At 44.9% G+C, this 19,722-nt stretch overlaps 1 protein-coding gene across 7 annotated transcripts in view; it reads left to right on the forward strand.

Moving 5' to 3' along the window:
* ALG14 (ALG14, UDP-N-acetylglucosaminyltransferase subunit) overlaps positions 1 to 17,893 on the forward strand; it is a 120,957-nt gene extending 103,064 nt beyond the window's left edge. Inside the window, exons 4-7 of one of the 7 annotated variants that reach the window (XR_002343590.1) lie at positions 4,337 to 4,578; positions 14,191 to 14,347; positions 15,019 to 15,101; positions 15,996 to 17,890. Coding sequence is in view for 3 of the 7 variants with exons in the window: in XM_013988175.2 (XP_013843629.1) it covers positions 4,337 to 4,567 (231 nt within the window). In the remaining 4 variants the exon portion in view is untranslated. The other 6 variants (XR_001303466.2, XR_002343589.1, XM_013988175.2 and 3 more) reach the window with 6 other exon arrangements.

The following is a 19,722-nucleotide window of genomic DNA, read 5'->3' on the forward strand; positions in this document are numbered from 1 at the left end:
GCATTTGCCTTCCTCTCTGACGGGCAGAGAGTTCCCGCCTCCCTCACCCCTCGGTCCTTCTTTTCCTTCCTTCCTTTCCGCAGAATTTAGCGAGTTGTCCTAGAGCATAGGTTGTCCTAGGAGTGGGCCCTGCTCCTAAGGGCCACCCAAAACAGCAGGGACGAGGCCGTAGGAGCGATGCACCACCCACGTTTACTGGGGATTTGTATTTTAAGAAATAGAAATACGAAGAGTATTTCCGTGCTTTTTATAACATTGAAAAGATAACTTTAAGCATTACAGTGTTTAAAACCTTCTCTAGCCAGGCCGTCTCCATAAATTTCTGTTTTGTTTAGTGTTCAGAATAAGTCTGCCTGGTATGCTTCATTAAATAACGGAAACTCCATAATCCACAATTTTTAAATTTTTGACTAGGCTGCTGTAAAACTCAGCGTTAAAACCTGTGCTTAATTAAAAGACAAAGTAATCTGAAGGGAAACTTTTCCTTAGTCTGAGTTTCCCTTCAGATTACTTTGCTTTAAAAAAACAAAACAAACAAACAAAAAAACTTGATTGAAGGTTTGGTGATTTTAGTGTACCTGGGGCTTTTGTAATAAGATGCTTCTTGTAGTAAGATATTTCATTTTCACTTCGGCCCAACCATCTTGGCTTCTGATGCAGCATCTCCTACCCTCGCCCAGTCCTTTCCCCTCCTGCATCCAGACCCGCTCTCAGTGTATTCACAGCTTGTGTATCGTGGGTCGACCCGACACTGAAAGGAACACGTGTAGATACGCACATTTTTTTAAAAAGGCAACAAACGTGAAAATGTTTGTTGTGACATTCCAGATCCAACATGCAACCTTTACATTATTTTTTGGCTGTAGGTTTTATTTCGTTCTGTCCTGTGGGGGGAGGGGGGGGGGATTGAGAAAAGCAGGACAAATAATGCAAGGATTCTGGAATAGGTTAACGCAGTGGCTCTCGGCTGGAGAGTTGGCGATGCCTGGAGACATTCTTGAGCGTCTTGGCGACTGGAGTCTGGTGGGTGGAGGCCACGGATGCTGCTAAACAGCCTACGATGCGCAGGACTGGCCCCGCAAGGAAAAAGAATCCAGTCCAGAAGGTCCATAGTGCCGCTATTGAGAACCCTCGCATGAATAGGATTTTTAGAATTCTAAACCCTGAAAGGATTCAGAACAGTCTTGCAACTTAGGCTTCAGAGCACACTAGAAACAAAGGCGCCTCAGGGAAACGTAGACTCCTGGAGGCAGCAGGGAAGGCCATCAGGACCCGTGTCTTGGCTTCGCCCGTTCAGGAACTGAGTCGCATGGGGAAAAGTGACCGGACGCAGCAGAAGGCCACTCCTCAGCGTGTGAGCAGGCAGCCTGCCCCATTCCCCGCACCTCCGTTTCCTCCTCTGCAGAAACTTGCCTCCCACGCTTGGTCCGGGGACTGACGAAAACAGCGCGTGTGCCCTGTTTCGTGCCATAGCTGGGTAGCTGGCCACGGTGTGTTGTCACTAAACAGTGGTGGCGAGGACCGAGGTGGTCATGGAGGTCGCTGCTGTGGTCCCGGGCCTCAGAGCCAGTTCACAGCTTGTTCAGCCCTGCTCCCCTGCCTCCCTGTCCCATTCTCTTCCTTTTACGCTTCCTCGAGGGTCTGTGAAGACAGGGTGTAAGGGGCAGCTCAGTAGGGATTAAAGAGCACTGGCCTGGAGAGCAGCTCAGGAGCCCGCAATGAGGAGAAAGTCTAAACAAAATTTCTTCATGCAAGACAGGCAGGGGCTTAAATTGTAGGTAGGAGCTAAGGAAGACTAAAAAGGATTGGTTTCTGCCTGAAACAGGCCCCCCTCTCTGATCCCAAAGCCCTGTGAATGGTGCTCCAGGTGGTCCCGCCTCCAGCAAGGGCAGAGCTTAGATCACATAACCTTCATCAGACCCTTGGATCCCTCCCCAGTCCGGTGGCCCCAGCACGCATGTGCCAGGCAGGGTCCCTGACATGCTCAGTATTTCTGGGGACACTTTCCGCTCTAAGATTCTCTGATGTCTGATAAGCTTTGTGGACCTGATGCTGGAGCCATCACGTGACATTTTAACTAATGCCTGGTAGGCATGTGTGGACAACCACAGGTCTCCTGTTTTATGATTTGTGGAAGAAAAATGGCTTTATTGGGTTTTACTCACTCAGTCGATGTGAGCATATGATTGAGATGTTGTGCAAAACACTTTTTCTCTCTGAAAATAATAATAAACTATCTTAGCAAAAATTCTGTGAAATAGGTTTCCTCTCATTTTCTTAAAAGACATATAGAAATGTGTGTGTCTACCTGTATGTACAGACACACGGTTTTTGGCCATTCCTAAAGCTTGTGGAAGTTTCCAGGGCAGGCATCAAACCTGCACCATAGCAGTGACGTGAGCCACAGCAGTGCCAACACCGGGTTCTTAACCTCTAGGCCACCAGGGAACTCCAAATTTTAGTTTCTCGTGCAAATCAAAACTACAAAGAGGTACCACCTCACACTGGTCAGAATTGCTACCATTAAAAAGTCTACAAATAGCAAATGCTGGAGAGGGTGCAGAGAAAAGGAAACCCTCTTACACTGTTGGTGGGAGTGTAATTGGTGCAACCACTATGGAAAGCAGCATGAAGGGTCCTCAAAAAACGAATAAGTCTTGCCATATGATCTATCAGTCCAACTCCTGGGCATGTATCTAGAGAAAAGTCTAATTTGAAAAGATACATGCACCCCCATGTTCATAGCAGCACTCTTCACAATAGCCAAGGCATGGAAACAACCTAAATGTCCATGGATGGTTGAATGGATAAAGAAGACGTGGCACATATATACAATGGAACACTATTTGGCCATAAAAAAGAATGAAATAATGCCATTTCCAGCAACATGGATGCAACTAGAGATTCTCATACTAAATGAAGTAAGTCAGAAAGAGAAAGACAAATGCTATATGATATCACTTATGTGTGAAATCTAAAGTAAGGCGCAAATGAACCTATCTACCAAATAGAAACAGACTCACAGATATAGAGAACAGACTTATGGTTGCCAAGGGGGAAGGACGAGGGAGTGGGATAGACTGGGGTTTGGGGTTAGTAGATGCAAACGATATATTTATATACAGAATGGATGAGCAACAAGGTGCTTCTGTATAGCATGGGAACTATATTCAATATCCAGTGATAAACCATAACAGAAAGGAATATTTAAAACGAATGTATATATAGGTATAACTGAATCACTTTGCTCTACAGCAGAAATTAATATTGTAAATCAACTATACTTCAATTTTTAAAGAGTGCTCAATAAGAAAAAAGTTTTTATTTCTCTTGTTATGTTCACCACCTAAATTGTTGTTAACCAGGGGCTTTCTATAAAAATTAGCAGAATTCAGGAGTTCCCGTCGTGGCGCAGTGGTTAACGAATCCGACTAGGAACCATGAGGTTGCGGGTTCGATCCCTGCCCTTGCTCAGTGGGTTCACGATCCGGCGTTGCCGTGAGCTGTGGTGTAGGTTGCAGACACGGCTCGGATCTCACGTTGCTGTGGCTCTGGTGTAGGCCGGTGGCTACAGCTCTGATTGGACCCCTAGCCTGGGAACCTCCATATGCCGCGGGAGCGGCCCAAAAAATAGCAACAACAACAACAACAAAAAAAGACAAAAGACAAAAAAAAATTAGCAGAATTCAAAAGCATTAACTCTCTGGATTATAACCACGGACTAAATTCTCTTGAGGGAAAACCTCATTCACTTAGTAGCTGTCTCTCGAATATCCTGTTTGTTGACTTGCACTCGTAAGGTGATTCTACCTCCCACAAAAGTATTCTGCAGAATTAGTCATTTAGAGATATTTCTCCTACATTTTACGTGTCTGTTCTCCACCCATTATGAAGATTACCCTTAAAAATCCACGGGAACAAGTTGGTACATGAGAAAACAGTAAATCACAGCTGATTTGATCCGTTTTCCGTGCATTTGTGTGACATTCAAGATCCACGACACAGTTGGAGTGGAGCCACACACACCCAGCCCATGGGTGCAGGCTGAGCACCGGGCACCGTTCTCCCACCTGCCGCGGCCCAGGGCAGGCCACCCAGGAGCAGACGAGGGCAGTGCCGTGCCCTGGGCCACACAGTTGGTCTGCAGGAGAGCCCACTGCCCCGCCCCGCCTGGCTCCTCAGGGCACGAGCTTGCTACGGGCTGCATCTTGACAAGGAGCCATTCAAGACTTAGAATAATAACAAATCCCTTCCAAGATTCGACTGTTTTTCATTTTAAACGCCTTAGTTGGTCTTCTGTGTTTTTATTTGACCTTCAACTTTTTGTTCCCCCAAGGTGTTGTGTAACGGGCCAGGAACATGTGTTCCTATCTGTATATCTGCCCTTCTCCTCGGGATACTAGGAATAAAGAAAGTGATCATTGTCTACGTGGAAAGCATCTGCCGAGTGGAGCATTTATCCCTCTCCGGAAAGATTCTGTTCCACCTCTCCGATTACTTCATTGTCCAGTGGCCGGCCCTTAAGAAGAAATATCCCAAATCTGTGTACCTCGGGCGAATTGTTTGACGAATGACAAGGTACTTCTTTAGAGTTTTGTCATCGACAGCATTGTTGAGAAACAGGGAACCCAAAAACTACGTGTTTATCGTCAAAGGTTTTGAAAATCCTGAGAAGAGTGGCCAAGAGTTAAAAACTCGGGTGAATAATCCCGTGAGGGAACTGAGCTGGTTCTTGTAAAACAAACATGAATAAACCGCTTGAGTATGCCCCTGGGCTCTGAATCACTACCTGCAAGTTATCTTCTGACTTGTTTTAATCATATTTTTTTCTAATATTCTAAATATAGAGTTTTTAGATTAGCCGCATTTCCTGTTCTACAGCTTTTTTTTTTTTTTTCTTTACGTTATTCTGCATTGTAGAAAGAAAAAGAAAGCTATTTCTTAGTTTTTGTTCAGACACAGGAGGCTTTATTTCCTGTATGGAGGCAGAGAAATCCCTCGTGAACCCTTTCAGGCTAAAGGAAGCAGTTACATTAAATTGGCTTCATGACAATTTGCACTCCACGGGCTTCCAGAACTGAACACATAAACCAGTATCTTTTTTTGTTCTTTAGTGTTGCTTTCTGAGTCGTTCGCCTCAATCCAGAATATCTTTTAAAATCTTTTGTTCGTTAAATTATAAGATGGCCACTGTCATAGACATAAAAACATGACTTCTGTTTATTAGGGCCAAACTCTCAAAACCTTTTTTTTTTAAATGTTATAGTAAATTCACAGCATGGTAGCTTTAGTTGTCTGCAGCATTGCAAGATAGGTAGGCTCAGAGAGTAATGTAATATATATGTAACATTACCTAAGTGCTTATTGTTTGCTGGCTATTCTAAGTACTTTCAAATATTAATTCATGTAGCTATGATAACTCAGTGAGGGGGGGACTGTTATGACCCCCACTTTCTAAGATCACATGACTAGTAAGTGCCCAAGCCAGGGGTTGAGCCCCAGCTGCCCGGCCTGACAGCAGAGCTGGTTTCATGGGCTTGTGACCTAATGCGGCCACACAGGGACCCATAGTTAGGAGGGGCCCGTGCTTGGTTTGATAGACTACTCTCTCTCTCTTGAATTTCTTACCATATTTTGAACAAGGGGCTCACATGTGTTTTGCACTGGATCTTTCAGATGATTTAGCCCGTCGGGCTTGAGAACCTGAGCTCCTAAAGAGCCATGTCCACTGCAACAGGCGTCTAACCCCTAATGCAGGGCCGGCCCACCGGCAGCTCTGCACTAAACAGGAATTCCATTCCCTCCGTGCTGCTTTAACCAGGCAGCAAACAATGAGAAGGCGGCTCGTGGTATTTAAGTTGCTTGTTTTTTCTTTTTAAGTCTTTCTTATGAGTATGATATAAATCTGATAAAGAAAGGGTTAGAAATGAACAAAGAAAGTGACTTTGGGTGAAAAGAGGCGTGGCCACCCAAGATGACGTCAAATCAGAATGCTGAGGCTGCCTCAGCCTTTCTCAATCTCCTCCTCTGAATAAAGTAGGCACATCTGTCATCAGGACGTTTTTTCCCAGGTTTTTGGCAGGAGGAACACGTGGCAGCAGACGCTCGAGAAAGAGTGAGAGCACTTGGCTGTGGGTAGCCAGGCCCTGGTTCATCGCCCTGGGACTTTGATTTCAAATCTGTCACCTGACGTAAAGGTCTGAGACGAAGGAAGGGGCAGAGATGAAGGAAGCCTCTACTTGTCTAGGGACAGTGATTTTTTTTAGGGGCAGCAGCCCATCTTTAAGTTTGTCTCTGTCTCTGTTCCCACATGGCACTCTGCGCGTCCTTGGTGAGTGAGATGGGACTAGTTAATGCCTGTCTGTGCTTCAGGGCAGCTGCCCCCGGGGCCCCCACAGCTCAGCCTGCTGCGTGGGCTCCTCTCGGGCCAGAGCTTAGGATGCTTAGGCCACGCAGAACTGGAGAAAAGAGGCCATGATTTTTTCCAGAAACACATGCCCCAGACATTTTGCAGAGCCTTGACTTAGACAGTGGTTAGCCTGGAATGTCAGAGAAAGAATCTGTGTGTGTTCTATCGCTGAAAGTTCAGAAATATCTTCCTGGGTTGGACTGCTGTGCACACACTCAGAGCCAGATGGAGGCACATGTTATCATGGCTTCTTGCTTGGTTCCAGATTATTTGGTAAATAAACACACGCTCCGCTGTGTCTTCTTGTTATGGCTACTTCAAGTCCAAGAGGTCACCCTGGCAAAAGGGGCTGGTTTGAGACGATAGAAGGGCCAGCTGCCCCGCTGTGCATTTCTGTGGCACGAAGAACTGTGGTGCTCAGCAAATGAACCTGTCTACAGAACAGAAGCAGCTCACAGACATGGAGAACAGACTTGTGGTTGCCCAGGGGGAGCGGGGAAGGGAGAGGGAGGGATGGGGCGTTGGGGTTGGTAGATGCAAACTATGACATTTCGACTGGCTAAGCCATGAGGTCCTCTGTATAGCACAGGGAACTATATCCAACCTCTTGTGATAGAACACGATGGAAGATAACATGAGAAAAGAATGTGTATCTCTGCGTGACCGGGTCACTTTGCTGTACAGCAGAAATGGACAGAACATTGCAAATCAACCATACTTTTAAAAAAAATAAAAATGGAAAGAAAGTGTTCTGATTTCAGCTCCTGCTGAAGAAGGTCAGGAGCTAGCTTGTCCTTTCTAATGTCGCTTGAAGCACCCTGGAGTGCACCTTTTACTGCAAGAGACTTGGTGAAAAATGAGTCAGTCGCACCAGTCTTAAAACGAGAGGCAGGGAGATCACGCACCCCGCCCACACCGACTTCCCCGGGAGATTTTTATCGGCAGTCCGGCTGTCCTAAGGGTTTGAGCCGCTTGCCAGGTCAGAGCCTCACTGTTTCAGAGAGGACATCCCTAAGTCATCACAGGAAGCCCTCGCCTGGAATGAAGAGCGCTATGAAACCACAACAACAAGAGGAATGTCAGGCAGTCTTAGACGGAAGAGCGAGAAGTCCTGGCTTGAAGGGCGGTGGCCTGAGCTTCCCCTTATAAAAGCAGCTTGAAACACTCTGTTCACTTGGCTTTACCATGTCAGGTTAACGTGGGGAAATGCAGCCCCTCGTGCTGAGTCGGTGCTTCGTATGGTCTGCAAAGCCCCGTCTTGCCCAAAGGAGTTTGATAGCGAGAGGAAGCATCTTTTGTCCGCAGTCCTGTCCTCGAGAGTGTTACAGGTCACCCTCCGTCCGGCTCAGTGTTTGGGGCCTTGCGGAGTGTCTGCACCCAGACCTCCTCGTCCGCCCTGAGCTTTTGCCTCTCTAAGGCCCAGCACCCCAGCATTCTAAGTCCAGGTGTCTCCAGCTGTGCTCTGACTGCCACTCAAGGTGAAACTTGGAGTTGTCACAGCTCTTTCTCTTCCCTCCAGAGTCCTTACGTGATGCTAGGCTCTGTCCTGTCTCTCAAACAACACACTGTGGAATAATTTTTGTTTTTGACTTTTTCCTTACTCCCCATGTAATTGCCTTTTAAAAAAAAAAAAAAATCCCCAGCATTTTCCCCTTGTCTCTTCATCCTCTGCTATTCTCGTCATCTGATTTCACCCCTTGGTTCTGCCTTTGAACTAGTTCATATCCAGCCGTTTTAGTCCCACAGTCACCACTAAGCTAACTCTTCAACAGAAATTCCTAGTTTTCTTCGCACATTTTTGGAGGACCTGAGGCATAGGGAGATGAAGTAGCTTATCCAAGACTTCACAACTAGAAAGTAGAGCTGGGATTTGAACCAAGGCACTCCACCTCCAGCCACACTTACCAACAACTACATTAGATTTAAAAGAAAAAAGTGCTGGAAGGGAAATTAACCAGGTGCTGTGATGGGAATACAGGCTGGGTGCTCTAGATAGGGAGCAGGAAAGGCCTTGCTGAGAAAGGGACAGCAGAGCTGAGGTCTGAGCAGAGTGTCTGGATTATTTATCCTCTGCCCACTGCCCCTCACAGCTTACTTCTCACCCCTCCCATGAGCCCTCCCCTGTCGTCTCATAGCCAGGTTTCAGCAGCTTCTTCTCTACCCACTTCTGTATCCTAGCCACCCACACCTAAGGTAGCACGGGTTACATCATCTTATTGCAATACCTTGTACTTAGAAGCACCTGTAAAGGGAAGACAAGAATGGCTTTGCCAATTATTTCTTTATCGCTTTCTTCCTTCAGGGTCTATACCTCATACTACTTTTGTATTCTTGCTCCACTCTTCGCCAGACCTACCACAGCCCAGGACAGAATCTAGCCATTAAGTAAATTTAGAAATTCTTATACCTTTAGGTGTTGGCTAGGCCTACTTAGTTCCACTTCATCTGGAACAGTGGTTCTCAAACTTTTTGGTCTCAAGACCTCATCAAAGGAGTTCCCTTGTGACACAGTGGGTTCAGGACCCAGCTTGGGTCACAGCTTGGCTCAGACCCAAGAACTTCCACATGCCATGGGCATAGCCAATAAAAGAGAAAAGTCCTCATTAAAAATTATTGAGAGACCCCGATGAATTTTTGTTGATGGGAGCTGGGTTTGTCAACATTTACCACATTAGAAATTAAGCCAGACATTTTTAAAACCTAGGAATACACCAGGACACAGTCCATGAGCCATCAGAGTAGTGACATTGTCACACATCATGTAGCATCTAGAAAACAGTAAAACAAGAGGCTGAGATGGGAAGAGGCAGCATAACTTCTCAGTATGTCTTAATCACAGGACGGTTTTGACCTCATGGACCCCTGAAGAGGTCTCGAGGCCCCCAGAGGTCCTGGACCACATCTTGAGAACTGCTGATCATCCTGACGGTGCACCAGTGAGTTCATCTCCTCTCGCAGCCTCTAGGCAGTCAGTGCTCTGTACTCGTTTTCTACTGCTATGTAACAAGGTGCTGCAAACTTAGTGGCTTGAAATAACGCTTATCATCTCACAGCTCGGTGGGTTAGAAATCCACGCAGGGCTTAGCTGGCTCTCTCCTCAGGGTCTCGTGAGGCCGTCATCAAAGTGTCAGCCAGGTCCTGATCTGGAACTCTGCATCTTCCAAGCTGGTTCAGGTGCTTGTTGGCCAAGTTCAGTTCCTTGCAGTTGTAGGCTCACGGTGACCTGTTTCTTAAAGGCCGCCAGGAGAGTCTCTGCTGCCCCTTAACTCTTTCAAGGACTGACATGCGTGGGTAATCTCCCTTCTGATTAACTCGGAGTCAGCTGATTAGGCATCTTAATTACACCCTCAGAATCCCTTCTGCCATATTGATATAACATAATTGGGAGGGTGATAGCCATGGTATTCACAGGTCCCACTCCTACTTCAGGACAGGGGATTAAACACAGGCATTGCAGGGCAGAGTATTGGAGGCCAGGCTAAAATTCTGCCAACTACAGTCTGCCTGGTGTTTTTGGTTTTGTTTTGGAAAAACAAAAAAAATTTTTTCTAACTTTCCCTTAGACCATCTTTCATATCCACCTTTCAGTCCTGCATTCATATCCAAGTTCTCTAACTCTTTTTTCATTCATGTCTTCCAAACCTTCTCCTGTGTCTCATTTTGTTGACTTGTCAACTAGGCCCAATAGGGGCACCTGCTTTTGGAGTGGTTGTGATCTCCCAGCCAGAGGATACGTGTGCTGCCTTTAGCACAGAGCCCAACACAAAATAAGAACTCAGTGACCATGTATCTCCAGGCATCAAGAAGGGCTCCTTGGCGCGTAGTGGCCTCAAGGAAGGCTCTCCTTGGACAAAGCTCAGCAACCACTTCCCACCCTCTAGGATGGCCTTAGACAAAGCAGAAAATAACAAGTGTTGCCAAGAAGGTGGAGAAAATGAAACAGCAGACATCATTGGTGGGATTGAGGAGAATGGCTCAGCAGCTGAACCTCAAAGCAGTAACGTTACCATGTGACCCAGCAGTTCCCCGGCTAGATGTATACCTCGGAGAACTAAAATCACATTCACTCAAAAACCTGCCCGCAAACCTCAGGCCAGCAGTATCCATAACAGTCAACAGTGGAAACAACCCAGATATCCACCAGCTGGATGGATTAACCAAAGTGGAGTATCCATACATTGCTCAGTCACCAAAAGGTATGAACCACTAATTCATGACATGCTGCAGTTTGTGAATGCACCTTGAAAACACGCTAAGGGAAATAAGCCAGTCGCTAAAACCTGCATATCGTGTGATTCCATTTACGTGAAATGTCCAGAATAGGCAAATCCATTGAAAGCAGATTCACTGTTGTCAGGCGCTATGGGAGGGGGCAACGAGGGCCCCTTCGGGCGGGTATGGAATGCCTTTTGGATGAGATGAAAATGGTCTGGAATTAGTGGTGATGGTCGTATAACCTCTGAATAGACTAAAACCCACTCTGTCGTACCCTTTCAGTGGGCATACCTTATGGCATTTGAATTTATTTCTCAGTGAAAAAAAAAATACCATCAGTAGTGAAGGAATCTGTCCATATACATTTGCGGGAGTGTATATAGATGAAGGAAGACAAAAAAAAAAAAAAAAAAAAAACGAAGCGCAGCAGCCAGGAAGCCACTCTGGGGAGTGTTTTTGTTCCTGTGGTTCCATCTCTGCCCACGGCCAGAGACTAAACAAAGCCTGAAGGTGCTGGGACAAAGCCCGGCTATTGGGAAGAGCTGAGTAAGGACTGCATGAAAGGAGCCAGTGAGGGCCCCCTGGAGGGGAAGAGGGCTTCGGGCTGCCTCCCCCTCAGCCCCCCAAAGGGCCTCACCCAGACGAGGGAGGGGAACCGTGCTTTCCAAAGTTGGCAGCCACATGCAGTGTGACCTGGCGGCCTCGTGGCGCAGAGGTGCAGTCTGGTCGCTCTCCCTTGGAGCAGGGAGGGTGGGAGGGGACTTCTGACTGTCTCCTGAGATGCTCACCCTCTGGACACCCCCTCTTGCCCCCTCAGGGATGTCCACAGAAGGCCCACAGAGGGCCAAGGGTTTGAACCTTCTCCATCCAGGTGCTAGAAATGTGAGGGGGGAGGCCCCGGGATGATGCCAGCCACTTGGGTCACCCCCAGGCTTTCTCGTCTCCCTGCTGAGCCGCAAACCCCACGGAGCAGAGAAGAGCCTCCGGCAAACCTCCCTCCTGTGCCCTGCGAATTTCCACGCCACAGAGCCTGTGACAGGGATTAAATGGTTGGTGTTTTCTGCCACTAAGTCGTGAGGGAATCTGTATCAAAGCAATAGGTGATGCGAACAACACCCTTTCAGGAGGAGCCAGTCCCTCCGAAGTGTGATTATTTTTGGCTAAATATTAGGAGAGGAAACAATTTCTCCCTCCAAGGCAGAGGGAAGAAAGCACATTTCGACACCGTGGATAGGAAAAGGCTTTTTTTTCCTCCTTGCTGTTTGGCCTGCATGTAGCAATGAAACAGAAACCAATGGCTTCCTTTAACTCTTTTAACCATATGCAGATGAATAAGCAAACGGCTGGACCTGATTCCTAATCTCTTTTCCTTTCCTGCATAACTGACGGCGTGTTTTATTGTTTTATTTTTTCCACTCTAATAAACTTTTAGCTTTTAAACAGAAGTCATGTGTCACATGTGTGACGATTAGCAGCAAGAATGTAGAAGAGGAGGTGGCTCCTGAGCACGATGCCTTAATTCATAGCCAAGCCCTTCAGCTGAAAAATAAGAACAGTGTTTCTGGCAGGGAAAGGTGACATCTTTTTTTCTGTCTGACCTGGAGTCCTTTCCCCCTACCCTTCCTCAGTCTTTTTAGGATTAATTGCTTAAAGTTTGCTGATTATCATGCCATTTGTAGCAACATGGATGGAACTAGAGCGTCTCATACTGAGTGAAGTACGTCAGAAAGAGAAAGACAAATACCATATGATATCACTTATATCTGGAATCTCATATGGCACAGATGAAGCTATCTGCAGGAAAGAAACAAACTCATGGGCTTGAAGAACAGACTCGTGGTTGCTGAGGGGGCGGAAGTGGGATGGACAGGGAGTTTGGGGTTAATAGATGCAAACTATTACATTTTGAATGGATAAGCCGTGAGGTCCTGTTGTGTAATAACACAGGGAATTATGTCCAGTGACTTGTGATGGGACCTGATGAAAGATAATCGGAGAAAAAGAATGTATGTATATATAACGGGGTCACTTGGCTGTACAGCAGAAATGGACAGAACATTGTAAATCAACTATAATAAAATTTTTTTTAAGAATTTTAATAAGAATTCATATTAATGTGTATTTTTTATTTGCCCTAGATGCATGCCCCGTGTCCTTACCCTTCACCCCCAACGGTCATTGGTTTTCAGACACAAAGGAGAATGTTCATTTCTAGTAGATTTGTTAAATCTAGTAGATTTGTTAAAATCTACTCAGTGCTCAAAGTGAGTCTGGACACTTGTGTTTTCACTGTCACTTTTGTTTCCAAATACAGTTATTGGATTCACTGGAATAAAACTAAGAACTTGGTTTTTAAAAATAAAATAAAATTTACTGATTAAAAAGAGAACTTTGTAAAGTTTTTGGTTGCGTTTCAGTAGCTGACATTCGGTAATCTTTCCGTGACTTTGAGCAGGGCCACTCTCCCCATGCCTGCAGAGTCCTGTGAACCCCCAGACCCCAAAGTATGCAAACTGAGACCAGCACAGACATCACAGGGAAGAGAAGGCGACGGCAGCAGGAGGGAGGGAGTCTGGAGGACAGTCTTTGCTCTGGAAAAAAAGGAAGAGACATTTCATTCTTCAAAGGAAAGGGAAGGAAAACAAGACTTTTATGGAAACACCATATACAGAGTTGGCAGAACTTCAACAAGGAATAAAAAGTATCCAAATGTTTCCTCGTTCAGTTCCAGCCTGGCAGCTAAATTAAAAGAGGCTCCATTTCCTTTTCTTTCCTTTTTTTTTTCTATGTTTTATGTTTAGGAAAATTTGTGGAAGAGTAGACATCAAACTGCTGACAGCAGAAACCTTTACAATGTCACACTAGATGACGGAAAGCAGAACATACAGTCAGGAGGAATTTTTTAATATATATATGTTATCATCTGTAATGTGATTTTTGATGGTTTTTGTGAAATAATCTTTTTTTTTTAATGGCCACATACATGATATGGAAGTTCACAGGCCAGGGATTGAATCTGAGCTGCAGCTGCGGCAATGCCGGATCCTTTAACCTGCTGCACAGGGCCGAGGATGGAACCCACGCTTCTGCAGCAACCCGAGCCTCTGCAGTCAGGTTCATAACCCGCTGTGCTACAGCGGGAACTCCTCAATAATTTTATAAGCATCACTCTTTATATCTAGATATTACTACAATAAATTTATATTTTCCTGTCACTTTTCCTTGATGCCAAGAAAGGTGGGGTTATTCATTTTGTGCTTGTCTTTCACATACCTTGAAAAATGTGAAAGAAATGACGTCTTACCAGCAAAAGGTTGTTTGTTTTTTGTTTCTGCATAAAAAGAGGCTCCGTTTTCAAGCTGATTTGCCCCAACCCTCATCATAGTCTTTTCCCTTTACTTTCAGGGGTATTTGAACATTTCCATGATTAAAAATTTGAAAAATATAAATCAAATGCTAAAAAGTCAAGGAACGTATTGATTATAGGGAAAGTGAAACAAATTATGTTTTAAAGTGAGAACAAGGAAGGAAATTTACAAATTACTTTTATTTTGTGTTTAACGCAGGAAAAGAAATTAAGTCAGTCTGCAGATCTGATTCCTGAACCTACAGAGGTTTTTCTGACTTAAAATATTCGGTCCTGGACCTTTCCCTACACTGCTGTCAAGTACAAAGTGTCCCCGTCTCCTTTATGCATGAGAGGACTGTGCTTCTCGTTGTTGGGTAAATATTTGAGGTTGTTCCCACATCAGCTCCTGGGCGCCGCCTCCCGCCGAAGGTGTCCCCTTTCTCCAAGGACACCCTCCCTGCCCTTGTCCAGAAACTGGCGATAACAAGTCACCTCTGTGGACTGAGTATTACAGGCGATGCTGCCCCGGGTCTGGTGCTGTGCGGAGCTGGTCAGGTGGATGCTAAGAGCCCTGGGCCAGGCTCCAGCTTTGCCACCGTGCGTGCCTTGAATCACGGCGAACGTAGTATTTATCTGCTTCCTCACCACGTTCGTAACAGGAAGCATTTGGACGAGGTCGTTTTTGAGATCCCTCCACACGACGGTCCTGCCACCACCACCGTCGTCACAGTCGCTTCCAGCATTTTTCACCCGCGCGTGACAGGCCAGCGTCTGCGCTAAGCACAGTCCACGCGGGGACTTATTTAATCCTCAGACCCAGGAGGCACAGGGAGGGTCCCGAAAAGCTGTCTTCCACCAGCTGAGTTGCTTTTCTCCCCCAGCACACCACGGGTGCCCACGGAGAATGTGGCAGGCAGCCATGGTGGCCAAGCCTCGTCCAGAAAAAATTACCATGGGAAGTTGATTCAATGGAAAACTATTTGATACAAGAGCGTGACAGTTAATCCCAGGATTTCACTTTTTGTTCTCAACTTCTGACCCACAGCTGCTAGACCATCCACGGAATATCAAGAAGGTACCTGGACTCGAGTTTAACCCTGTTCAACAAGGGTTTGGCCAATCAAATAAGTAGGTCTTTGTTGATTTCCTCTAAACTCTAAAACCAGGAAATTACTTCTATGTTAAGATTCCCCACCTTCCCTCCAAGGACATCCTGAGGCACTGAAATAAAACCTAGCCAAACACATGTCCACTCACTCTTCGTCATGGAACATCCAGTAAATTATAGGTAATTTGAAAAAGCAGATCTCTGAACAAAGCTAGAAAAATATTCTCAACAGTATTTTTAGAAGGCGTAATTTGACGTATTTCATCCCGAGGACTCAATTTAGTTATGTGTTGGATACTAACCACAAATACCTAACGTTAGTAATAATAACAGTGGCTAACAGAACTGAGTGTGCGTTATGGGCCAGGCACAATCCTTCATCTTTTACACATATTCTCTCCCCCATCCTCACAACCACCGCAGGAAGCAGCTAATGTCATGATCACGTGTTCACAGATGCGATATGGAGAAATCGATACGCTCAGAACTGAGGTTATACACAAAGGGGGTTATCAAGGTAAAATTTACAATAGAAAAAAATTGGAAACAATCTAAATTGGAAAATGTTTAGTAAATTATACTATGTCCAGAAAACGGACTGTGCCATCATTAAAAATCATATTCTTGAAGAATATTTAATGACATAGAAACATATTTACACTCTTATATTAAGTAAATTTGTAATTGATGCAAATAAGTGTATATTGCGAGCACAATTTGAAAATCGATGTAAAGCTATGCAAAATTTAAAAAGGGTTAAAAGCATTTAAAAGGCTTAAAATGGCTATCTCCGAATTAAGGAAGCGCTTAATAAATAGGTGTCTAATATGTACTGTTGTAGATGCAGCTTTCACATCTCACTTGAACCCCACAAAGACACTGAGAGGTAAGCAGTCTTGGCTCCTATTTTTCAGATGATGAAAATAAAGCTCAGAAAGGTTGTGACGTGTCCAAGGCGCCCCAGATGGTACGTGGTCAAGCCAGGGCCGAAATCTTCCAGACGCTCAATCTCAGTACAGCATCTGTGAGCGCAGGCACGGCGTACGGGCGGAGCCAGAAATAGGTTGCCCTGACTACATTCTAACTCCTTCAATAGGAAGTTGAAGAAGCATAGCAGCCGAGGAAGAGCGCCCCGTGCCAGATCATGGGAAGGCCATGAACTTGGAATTGGGAGATCTGAGTTCCGGTGTTGGCTCTGCCATTAATTAGGTCTGTGGGCAAATCCTTGGACCTTTCCGGGCCCCTATTGGTTCCTCTAGGTACAACACAAATGTAATCAAACATTCTGGGCCCAGAGAGTGTCTTGGAAGTCAGTGACTGCATTGCCACCTGCCAACACACCCCAAGTATGACTCCAAAGGCTTCGAATGGCAGTGGTGACTTGTCTGCTGAAGAGGAGCGGGAGGAGCTCGCACCACACGTCACCCGAAAACATCCTCATGCTTTCCTTTCAGCGCTTCTTTTTCCCCCCAAATTTCCCCTTCCTCCACCAGCTGCCCAAATTCTCTTTTGCTGTTTCCTTCTTCCTTTCAACACACACACTCACCCCTTTTTTTGCCTCTTCCTTTTTCAAGCCACGGTCTTCAAGATTTCTCCCTATTCCAAGTCTCCTTTGGTTCAACTAATATTTATTCTGTGCCTCCCACTCCCCAGGACTTTGGTGGGGCTGGAGGTTACAGCGACAGACTTCTCTCTCTGTCCCTGTTAGTGGGAGTAATCTAACCTGGCCTCAGCTTCTTACCTTTGCATCCAGCCAAAGGCAGCCGGTGAGGGAATAGGGAATATTTAATTACTAATCATTTTTTACTGTTAACAAAAAATAAGAGGTTAGGACTTCTTGCTCTCAAAAGACTCCCAGCTCTACTTTTTTTTTTTTTTAAGAATTCAGTGGTTCTATGAAATTCAATTCATAATAGTGTCTCCCTCAAAGACACCGATGATTATAACAAGCCTGTGTCAGGTACTCAGGGTGCCCCCTTACACTGATTACCTAACACTTGAGCCCTCGAAACCCATGAGCTGTCAGTACCTCTATTAGTCCCCTTTCCTTGATGAAGAAACTAAGGTTTAGCGACTTACCCGAAGTCACTTCGGTTGACTTGAAGTCAACTTCGGTGACTGAGCTGAAGTCAAACAGCCGCTGGACAGCAGCTCGAGGATTCAGACCCAGACGTGCCTGACTCAGATGCTGTGCCCGCCCCGCCATCTGCCCCCTTCTCGTCTTCTCTTAGCTAAAGTGTGACATTGGTGGAAATACTGACAAGTATTAGAATCTACTTTCCTGTGTCCATTTTTGCCATGTTTTCTGTCCTAGTCCATTCAAGCAGCTGTGAAAAAATACCGTAGCCTGGGTGGCTTATAAACAACATAAGTTTACTTCTCAAATTTCGGGGGTGCTGGGAAGTCCAAGGTTGAAGCGCCTGCAGATTTGGTGTCTGGCATGAACTACTTCTTGGTTCATAGATGGCTGGGTTCTGGGTATAACCTCACAAAATAGAAGGGCCAAGGGTGCTCTCTGAGATCTCTTTATAAGGGCACAAATCCCATTCATGGGGCTCCAGCCTCACGACCTAGTCACCTCTCAAAGGCCTTTCTTTGTTGGAAAAAGCTTTATTGAGGATGCTGGTTATGGAAGTAACTTGTCTGCCTCGCAACATGCTTTCAAGTCATGAGCTTAGTAAAGCCACTCCAAGCTCCTAATGTGGAGTCTCTTTTCTATTTCTCTTTGGTTTTCTCTTTATGTACCCCTGTTTCAATTTATTACTACTAGGGAGTTCCTGTAGTGGCACAGCAGAAACAAATCTGACCTAGTATCCATGAGGTTGCAGGTTCGATCCCTGGCCTCACTCAGTGGGTTAAGGATCTGGTATTTCCATGAGCTGTGGTGTAGGCTGCAGACAAAGCTTGGATCTGGCGTTGCTGTGGCTGAGGTGTAGGCCAGCAGCTACAGCTCTGATTTGACCCATAGCCTGGGAACCTTCATACACAGAGGGTGCAGCCCTAAAAAGTAATAAAAGTATTACTGCAACTTCTCATCTGTTGCAATTTTGTTAAGACAAAGTCTTCTTAGAAGACTGCCTTTCTCAGGAGATCAATGACAACCCCTGAAGGGATTCCTAGGGAACCAAGACAGGTTTTTATCTTGGTCCTAAAAACAATGGGGTAAGTGGCAACACGTCTTTGGTGGTGAGCTGCCAACACATTCTTCATATCAACCTCAGCTCCTGTGATCTGATGAGAGCAATAGAAGTCATTGAATTCTTACAAGCATCAGTGGTTTTTGTGGAGGTTCTAACTTGATATTAATCAAGGTAATTTCCATTCGGTGTGGTGTCAGGGTTTTTATGGCTTGGTGGCTGATTTATTGTCCAACAACATCTTAGAGGATAATGTCCACATAATTAAGGTGTCTAAGTGTCACCACGTGAGTCCTGGCTTACATGGGATGCTGGATATATAGGTTTAAGGCAACATGTGTTAAAAGGCATACTCAAGTTATGAGAAGGAAACAAAGCAGTTATACAATGGAAGGATTTCCTTACTTTTTCCCCTACTGTTTCAAAGAGGGGTACGATGATCTAAAACCTAGATTTGTCAACATTATTTTTTCCTTACATTTACTGGATTATGAATGGGAATTGATCTACACTATACACAAATAGGTATTAAATTAAATATTGTGAAAATTTTTTTCACCTGGCTTACCGCTATTACCCATGTAATGTAATATACCTGGTAACCATACATCCCGATATTTTAGAATATTTTTTCCTCAGTGACTAAGCCAGGGATCCTTAAACTGGGATCCATAGAAGTGTTGCAAATTTTGAAAGTTATCAATGCCTTTTCTGGAAAGAGAGGCTATAACTTCAGATTTTCTATTAACCCTTCCCCCCACCCACCCAAAAGTCAACAAAACTTATACTTAAGATTTTAAGGCTTTTTAAGGACATATTTATTTATTTTAAAATCTTTTCTTCAGTGTGAGGCTTGAAATTTAATGGAAAAACAAACAACCTATCTCCTTTCCTTGTGTGTCTATTCAGTCATCCCACTCCTCCAAAAATGAATGGTGTGGGTGTGGGGGGGGGGGTGTGCAAAGCCTTCTCTGAGAGCAGCAGGATGCAAGAAAGAAGATTTTTTTTTTAAAAGAGTAATGGAAATTTTTTTTAAAGAATATAATCTGCCTTGAATTTTTTCAGAAATCTGCCTTGAATTTTTAAATTTCTCTCCCACGTCTCTTGGCTATTGTTAATGTTATTTAGTAGTCGCTGTGAATTCTTTTGTGGATGACTGTAAATTACTAGCTTCTATTTTAGCGAAAGGAGCCGACACAGCAAATTTATGTTCTGTTATAAATTAAGTGATGTGATGACATATGCTTAGTGGTTAGACTGACATGCAACATAAATCAGATATGATCATTTGACTATAAGTCGGAGATATAAAATAAACCATTTTGGGGTCAAAACAAAAGACCGTAGGGCTAGCCGTGTGCCAAAGCACAAATATGCTAATTCTGCTTGCAGTCAGCAAAAGAAAAATCATTTCAGTTGGATATTTTATTCATCTTCTTCTGTGAATACCAAACAGAGAAGAATGTGAAAACATGGAATTTGGAGATAGGTTACTTTAAAACAA

This window comes from Sus scrofa, chromosome 4 (genome assembly GCF_000003025.6).
Source record: "Sus scrofa isolate TJ Tabasco breed Duroc chromosome 4, Sscrofa11.1, whole genome shotgun sequence".
Lineage (NCBI taxonomy): Eukaryota > Metazoa > Chordata > Mammalia > Artiodactyla > Suidae > Sus > Sus scrofa.